Consider the following 9,077-nt stretch of genomic DNA (forward strand, 5'->3'; position numbering starts at 1 on the left):
TGACCAAAAGTACTGACGTTTCACTTTAGTACCCAGTACTGCATCATTTAAGGTCAGTTGTCTTTCTTTTGACTGATGGCAGATTTTGCAACAAACCCGCACTATGAGACGAGGGTTTGAGCAGGAGAGCCGTTATACTTTGTCTAAACATTCTAAAGAGTTTAAAAATAAGGTAAAGTCTCTCTTTTTTGAGAATTCCTCGTAAAGGTAAGTTCATATCAAACTCATCCTCATCAATGTTTGGAGGAATTATTTTCCTATTTCACGATCACTTTTTATCATCTTAGGTTAGGGTGTTGATTGAGAACGACGATGAAAGATCAGCATTTTTTGAGGCACTCAAAGCATACCAAGAGTAAGAAATGCGACTTAGTTGTTTCTATTATAATCAAAGCTCAAAACCTAACCTGGATAATTATTTTCTAAGCCAGACTTTTTGAAATTTTTAAGACTAATGCAGAAACTTTTATCAATTGGTTAAGGAGGCTCGAAATAGTTTCTCCTTTTTTCAAACAAATAAACATATTCTCTCTTTAGATACAGTTAGGGTAATGATATCAAGACGAAATTTGGCCAGGGTATTAAGTACCCATCGTAAATTTCTCACCTTATATTTTCTTCCAAAATAACGTTACCATGGCAACGATATTAGGCATTTCTTTGAGCCTTAAAATCAAGATATATTGTCTTTTTTGAAGAAATGGGACAGTGAAATCTTCCCATTCAGCGAACTACATGTACCAGATAATGTCAGAAATACCCTCTGAAATATTTTAAATTCAACAAAATCTGTTGACCAGTTTTTTTGAAATGTGTCTCTATTTTTTTTTATGCCTACAGGTTTTTTTTTAATTTGAAAGACCAAGGTTTTAAATTACTTACTTACCTTAATCCTCTTTGTGTTTTGAAACACATATTAAAGGCTTCGGCCAAAGTGCACCATTGGCTTCTGTCAGGTGCTCATCGTTGCAGGTGACCCCATGTACAGCTGTTTTCCTTCATCTCTTCTCCACTGTCCTCCGCCAAAAAAAAAATCAAATTAATCTAAGCTAACATTCGAAAAATGAAAAAAAATTCACCGTCCGGAAGCAGAGAGTTGCAAAATCAGGAAAAATGAGCAGGTTTATTACAGTCCTTGTGTGAGTGGAGCTACATGTACAGGCCAACACAAACGGATTTAAGTGACCATTAAGCCGTTTGTCTGGAATTGCTGTAGTTTTCGTGAATAGGAGATGTCTATTTATATTCCATATATGAAGGAATTAGGAGAAAGATGAGCGAAATTAGCGGTTTTTGTTTATTTCTGGTGATCCATTTGAATCATGAGCTGACGCAAGCAGCTTACAAATTGCGTATGTGGCTTACGCGTGTGCACTCAGCTGAAAACCCTTTCAAGCCTCCTTAAGAAAAGTGGGGGGGGGGGGGGGGGGTGTAAAATCTTTATCCAAGGGTTGTGGGTGGAGGTGGGGGGAATCCATAACTACATGTAGGATATTGAGCTCAACATTCAGCAGGTTTTAAGCACAGCTCACATTCCACATGTCAATCGTTACAGGTTATTGTTTTACCTGTACTGAAGCAACCCTAAACTTTCAATTTGGCTATCCGTTGGCCTAAACATCATTTTTAGGCCCAATGAGGCCTAAGTTTACCATCATTATTTACAGGTTTTGTAACGAGTGACATGTGAAAAGTGACCTGTATTTTAAACCTGCCATTCAACATTAGCAGAATGCAAGTTCTAATCTTGGGTATCCTGTGCAAAGGGTGAGCCTTAGCAAGTTTTCATTTGTCTGCTTTTTCGGCGCAATCTTGCATTACGTCATACATGCCTGCGCATCTCGGTTTTTTTTTTTACGTCATATTGTGCAAGTGACGATTACGCACGGTTAGTTCACAGCTCATTAATACCATTATGATATGCATAACTTTGTGTCTGGAAATTCTTCAGTAAAAAGATTCGTACAGATTCTATGATCACTTTCCTTTGGCATCAAGTTCGAATGTACAAGATGCTTATTGGGGTGGTTAGGTCATGCATCAATAATTAGTTTGGTCATCTGCAGTTGGTGTCAGAAGCTTGATTGATGGAAGGCATTTAATGTAGTTTGGTCGTTGGCGAAGAAGAAGAATTCCGCAGAATTATGAAAATCGCAGTAAATCAGATTTTTTGCCATTTGTGTCTTGCATGTACAGTGTATAAATCACCTGGGACATTTATAACAACATCGCAGGGCTATTGTATATTAACCCTTTGATGCCTAATTTTTACTCTTATTCTAGACAATGAGTTCACTCGCTGAAAAATTCCGTATGTCCCATTAAGTGACTAGTCTTGATAAATTCACTGTCTAGGTCTAACTCCATCACAAAACTTGTAAGTGATCTGAAAGCAGTCATCAATACTCCCAAGAGATATCCACTCTTCCGAGAAGTAAGGTGAGAAAAGGGTTCAGTGATTGTGCTTTCTTGATAATACATTTTCTTTTTCTGTCGGCAGTTTTAATTTCTCTCCTACTTTTCTTGGGAATGTTTGGATTAGAGGAGATTGTTCTGCAATTAATTCTGTTTCCACTCTAATATTTGTATCTTACATGTATTACCCTTTCCTCTGCAGACTTCCACTTTATACACGCAGTGTGCAAAATCTGCATTGGTTTTCTTTTTACTACATGCAGGTATTTAATAAAGCCAACTGATACCACTTCCTACCTGAATCTGATTCCAAAGTCCCCAAGGTACTGTAATTAACAGTTTTTACTGCTTTTATCACTAAATGCTGGTACACCATAATTACCCTGAGCATACAATTTAACCATTATCGTTCACCATTAACATGAACAACATTCACTGGTTCGAACAAATTTCTTGGTGTGAACTTGACAAATGCATGCCAGAGGTTAATTTCAATAAACTTCAAAGTTGGTAACTGGTTTAACAGCGTATTAAGAAGCAACTTTTGTCTTTGTCAGTTGTCATTGTGTATTTATCTTAGGTTTTAAAGAATAGAGCGAGTTTCAATCGAGTGTCATAAAACCAAAACCATAACCAAAGTAATTATTACTTTGGCCAATCAAAAAGGATGGAGACAATCCAGTAAACCAATCAAAACTTGAGGTAATTTAACACATAGCGGACACAAAGCATGGGAAAATGTTCATGCATGAAGCGTGATTGGTTTTGGTTTCAGTTCTGAGTGGTTGAAAAAGTGGCACAAGAACTTTGAACCAATCACTGAGTGAAGTAATGCAAAACCAAAGCAATTCGCTAATTACTTTCGACACCCAATTGAAAACGGCTCTATCTTTTTAATTACAGGGACTTCAATTTAGGGGAAAAAAATACCTGTAACTTTTCCAAGTGACTGTCCTTTTTGAAACCACAGATACATGGGCACAATGTCAGGACTGTTATAGAGCATCTGCACTGTATCAGCAGAGAAGAGGAGAAAGCCTATTTTATGAATTAAAAGTTGTTTGTCGAAATAAAGAATTCTGATGAGATTTTTTGGCATGCTTAGCCTTCAATTTGCAGAAAATTAGGGAATTATTTGAGGAAGTGTTGTAGAATGATTGAATTATGCATTGCTACCTCGATCAGCCTTTTATAATTTAATTGAAGGAAATTAATTCGCCAGCAGTCTAAACTTTGAAGTACTTGTATTCCTCTTGGTAGTGTGGTAAAAAGAAATGTCAAATTATTTTGTCATTCACTTTCAGTGATGGAATTCGCCTTATCAGGGTCCAGCATTTTGGAAATGGAGGCATTGGTTTTAGTGTCCGAGGAGGTACATGTACAATGTATATCATATTTTTGGTTTTTTTGCCACTAATATTTTCTTATAACCCTCAGTTAGTATTTTTATTTATTGGCAAGTTTGAAATAATCTGCTATGCCGCCAGGCCTACAGTATGTGGATAACTATAAGTTTGAGAAGTGGACTGTTCTTAGACTAGCTTTTACAACCCCCTCTATTAACATTGACAAGTAAATGTCATGTCAGTGACAACACAGTTTTCTTGGCAGTCTTACTTTTAAATTAATAACATTACCTCTACGTCTACTCAAAATTTATGTCCCCTTTAATTAATTAAGTGACTTAGACTTGTAGTTTTCATACGTTTTGTAATAAATAATCGTTTTAAATTAGCATTTTATTAATTTTATGCACTGTGTTGTGGGTTCGAGGGAGGGGCTTTGTGTTTTCTTATATTTGTTTTCCAATTCTTATTTTCTGTATACATATCGTCGCTGCACCAGGGGAGGACACACGTCACAGAGTTATCCACTGGATAGCGCTATCCACCTTTTGAAGAACTGGTGCCAGATGATTTTACTCATCACGGGGGGCAGGAGTGAATGGATTAATCTTGTTCGATAGCCAAGCAACCTCTCTTTAATTTGGGGCCTTGTAAAATCACCCTAAACTTATGGCTATGAGTCAGAGCTGAATTACCAGTATTCTAAAATTAGGTGTAGAGTACTGTAACAGTAAACACCCGCATATAAGAACACATCCTTCAGGTTTAAGGCTGATCGTGTTCTCATTTGAGGGGTGCTTAGTGAGAAATCAGCCTGAAATTGTTCTGAAAATGTTCTTAGAATTGGTTTCAGAAATACTTTAAATTATAATATATTACTAGAGGTTTAATTAACATACAATCATGTACAATGCTGTTTTGTAATAGATTTTATAGTTTGCAATGGTCCTGAAGACCATTATTATTTATACAATGTAAGTACTTTCAATTATTGATATAAGTTACTGTACTGTATTGTTTCATTATCCTTAGCTAATACCCTTTCCCTTTGTATTAAGAGCATGTTTTATTTATCAGGCTGAATTTTTTCTTATTTATATGGTGCTTTATTGGCCAAATTTCAGCCTGATGTTCTTAATCCACTTGTTCTTATATGCGGGACGGTGTAACTGTATTCTAAACAATAAACTTTAATTAAACAACCAAAATATATATCAAGGGTATTAATTCACTTTACTAAAAAATTGTTTGTCAAAAGGTCGTGAGCATGGCATTGGAATCTTTGTATCTCTTGTAACAAGACGGTCACAAGCTGACATTGTTGGATTAAGGGTAATAATTACATGTAGTCATTTTACAAATAAAGCTTTAATTTTTGCAAAGTATTTTAAAGGTAATTATAAATTTATTAAATTAAATGAAGCAACATTACTATGTCCTACATGACTTTTGTACACTGTATCTACATTTATGAGAGTTAATTGCCCATAAAGTTGATTTAGTAATAATTTTTTTAAAAAAACATTTAATTTAATAGTAATACTTTTGTTATAATCATAAGGTTGCCGGCCTGCCAGCAGAAACACAGTACAAATTTACAGTAGTATGCAGGGTTTATGTGTTAATCACAAGAATTATATGACTGGAGTATGTCTAGAATGAGCACTCCTAGTTGCAAATTATATTATTATTTTAAAAATATTCTATAAGAGAACCCTCGCTATGAATTGATAGATAACCAAAGCAGTGATTCATTTTGCCCTGCGTTTTGCGTAATTTACGCATTACATTCATTAAATACCCATTGGTTTCTGTCAAGTGCGTCCCGAGTACGCATACCGTAATCAAAAAGGTATTTATTGATTAAAATTCAGATGTCTGTGGTTTAAAAAACATCAATTATATGATTGAAAAAATAAAACTACAACTTGTCTTGGTTACAATTTTGACCCATTGCATTTAAGTTGTGACCCATTGATTTCTGCTTGAGGGGTACACTGTACCCAATAACACAATTTTCAAAATGAATCACTGCCAAAGAGGCGCGTAACGCCGAGTTGGTTATAATAATTTTATATCCAGCAAGCCTGAGTGAAATAATTGTTGTATAAAAACTCCAGGATCAACTCCTCTTCCACTGAAGCATAGATTTCTGCCTTGGTCAATTTCCAGTCCAAAACGACTTTTGTCTGCCTTTTTTTTTTCTCAGACGTGTAAAAATGTTTTCAGCTCTCAATCTTTATTTCTGACGCAATCCTCGACCATATTAGGTACAGCAGGTATGTGAACTGATGGCCTGTGACCAGCGAGCCAATGAAAATGCTGCAAATCTGAAATCTGTAGTTCAGTTTTTAATAATATGACGACTGGTGTAGCCAATAGAGGGTTTACGGTCAAGTCGCCCGAAAGTCATCTCGCCCAAAGTTATGTCGCCCGAAACCAGAGTCATGTTGCCGCTATCTTGATTACAGCACGTGCGCAATAATCATCACATGGTTGCTAAGCAAGAGTTTGACGTTGCGGTAAATTCAGACACGCAAACATATTGATTGCTAACAACTAAGAGACCATTCTCAGCTATGTGATCTTGCAGCTGCACAACAACGGCTCCCTCAGTCAGCTTAGAGACATAAGATAGATTACTCACAGGGCGAAGATTCTTTTTCACCTGGTCAGCACCAGTTTTCTTAAGCAGCGGAGTAACAAGTGCCGCCTTCCACCGATCTGCAAAACGACCTGATGACAGGGAGAGGTTGGTCATCCAGGCAATCACTGGTGCTGGCTCATCAAGACACTCCACGACCAACAAGGTCAGCATCAGGTCGACCGAGCAAGACTTTTTAAAGCAGCCACTGATTAAAGCTTTAACATTATCAACAGACAGGTCCTTGAATTGTGAGAAAAGTACCATGTCACAGGTTTCACCATGGTCCGAGGTATCAAAGAATCGGGTGTTGTTATCACTGCTCAGCGCTGCATGGATGTTTAACACCTTTTGCTCAAAGTAGCTGCCGATGTCGTTGGTTACGAATTCCGCGTCGCAGTGGTCCGGAACCTTGAACGTCCGAGGCTGAGCCTTTAGGGATTTTACAGCTTTAAACAATTTGCCTCATCATGGCTGTTATCAAGAATAAAGTTGATAAGATACTCAGATCTAGCACTATTCAGAAGCATGGTTGCATAGTTCTTGGCTCTTTTAAAGACCACAAGGTGTTCCGGATGACCCAACTTACGCCACTTACGCTCAGCACGCCGCCTAGCTCTTATAGCGCACAGAATCGTCAACCCATAGGACTCTAGGTCTGTTTACTATTATAGTCCTTGTAAGCAAGGGGATGTAACGATCGATTGCTGCAGAGAGAGCGTTATTATAAGAGCAAACCAGCTCATCCAAATCCGTGCAGTGAAGATCAGAATCATGCATCAAGTCACTTTTGAGCCTGTCAATATCAACTGCCTTTATCGTCCGGTAAGACAGGGCGGCATGGTCAGAGAAAAAACGACAAAAAATCAGCTAGTGTGTGGTCAGGCCAATTTAGGATACCGGTAGTAGTGTACATGTATTTTGATGCATTTTAAATTGATTCATTTCTAGGCTGGTGATGAAATACTGAGCATCAATGGCTTGTACCTCGCAGACTCAACACATGCAGAGGTTGTCAACATTTTAAGATCTCGCAAAAATATTCTTCTTAAAGTACGGAGTGAGTATTAGAAACATTAATTCAATACGATACAATTTATTTTAAAAAAATTGTATTGTGCAATTATCAATACCAGCAAATTTCAATTGCGCATGCATTACCATTTTATTAATTTCATTCAACATCATACCACCACCGTGACTGGAAATACAGCTTACAACACTTTGGATCACATATCAGATAATTTTTTTTAAAAATCTTATTTACAGGTACAGGAAAGGTTCCATGCAAGATGTAAGTGCAGTATTTTTTTTCCAGCCACCCCACAATTAGACAGAATTCTGGCATCTCTGCAAACTGATTGGCTCTGAACAGAAGCAAAAAAGTTTACAGATGTAGTCTGATCTCTAATCATGGGCATGAGCTCATGCAACTGTACTAGAGGTAGTACCTCTTTTTGTCACTGATTAGAAATAGATCTGTAGAGCATAATGGATTCACTATTATATTTGACTGTAACTCTTATAGAATCAATCGAGTAGCTTTTTTGTCACCGTTATTTTGTTAGAAAAATAACAACAAGCAAATATAACAAGACTAGGTAGTGTTGGAAAAATGGGGCCTTGACTTATTAGGTTTTATAGCCTCCCGCATGGTCACTTTTAATGCAAGGGGTCGAATCTTGACTGCGAGTGAAGTACCTACAATAGAAGTTTCTGAAGTTTCTACAATAGGAAGAGTTTTGAGTGTCTGGACAGTTTGTTTTTGTTATCTATCTATATATATATATATATATATTTTTTTTTTTTTTTCTTGATATCACAAATACTCCAATTCCATTGTTGTATTAAACAGACATGATGTTATCAGCTGGGAAACTGCTGAGGGAAAAGAAAATGTGTATTATCATCCTGACTTGCTGGTTAGTTGATACAACGTTGATGTTATCAAAGAGCTTTATTCTGACACCTATTTGCACCCTATTAAAAGAAAAGGATTTTGCCCCTTGTATGAAATTTTTTGAGTCTTGGGAAATAATGATTTTAGGATTTTTAGGATTTTTTGCATTTTTCAAGGTTTTGATTTGATTGATTACAGGATTATCTGATAAAGGAGGGAGATTTTCTGGATGATTCCCGGTTTGAACCAGCGCCAGATGATAAAAAAGTGACGTTGATTGTTGGGGCGAAAGGAATTGGCTGCAGGTTGGTTTTTTTGGTTTTTAATTGATCCTTTGAAACTCTCAAGCAAATTTCTCCCAAAAGGCATTAAAGACATAATCATATTTATCAAACTTGTACTTCCATGAAACTCTCACTTTTACCCCCACAAAGTCACATGTAATGATGTGATAATCGGAAAGTCGTAGGTTCGACTCCTGCACAGGAGCACTGGGATTTTTCCGATCATTTCGTATACCTCAGCGGTAGAGCATCCGAACTAGTAATCGGAAGGTCGTAGGTTCGACTCCTGCAAAGGAGCACTCGGATTTTTCCGATCATCCCCTATAGCTCAGCAGAAAAGCATCCGAACTAGAGCACTCACTCGAATTTTTTCCGAGTATCTACCAGTAAACATCGATACATACATTTATATCTCGTAAATCTCTTCATTTGGTTCTCCGGGGTTAACATCCTCTTTAGGTTTATTATGAAATTATTACCAGCTTGCA

The 9,077-nt window shown here is 37.0% G+C and overlaps 1 protein-coding gene across 1 annotated transcript in view; it reads left to right on the forward strand.

Annotated features, from left to right (window-relative positions):
• Positions 1 to 46: 46 nt before the first annotated feature.
• The window catches only part of LOC137971950 (harmonin-like), a 22,719-nt gene continuing 13,688 nt past the window's right edge, over positions 47 to 9,077 (forward strand). The window contains exons 1-10 of the mRNA XM_068818699.1: positions 47 to 172; positions 288 to 355; positions 2,356 to 2,439; positions 2,679 to 2,738; positions 3,720 to 3,787; positions 5,020 to 5,093; positions 7,357 to 7,465; positions 7,675 to 7,699; positions 8,261 to 8,327; positions 8,504 to 8,610. Coding sequence (XP_068674800.1) covers positions 104 to 172; positions 288 to 355; positions 2,356 to 2,439; positions 2,679 to 2,738; positions 3,720 to 3,787; positions 5,020 to 5,093; positions 7,357 to 7,465; positions 7,675 to 7,699; positions 8,261 to 8,327; positions 8,504 to 8,610 — 731 coding nt within the window. The 5' untranslated portion in view covers positions 47 to 103. The remainder of the gene's footprint in view (positions 173 to 287; positions 356 to 2,355; positions 2,440 to 2,678; positions 2,739 to 3,719; positions 3,788 to 5,019; positions 5,094 to 7,356; positions 7,466 to 7,674; positions 7,700 to 8,260; positions 8,328 to 8,503; positions 8,611 to 9,077) is intronic.

The sequence above is a fragment of the Montipora foliosa genome, chromosome 9, assembly GCF_036669935.1.
Source record: "Montipora foliosa isolate CH-2021 chromosome 9, ASM3666993v2, whole genome shotgun sequence".
NCBI lineage: Eukaryota > Metazoa > Cnidaria > Anthozoa > Scleractinia > Acroporidae > Montipora > Montipora foliosa.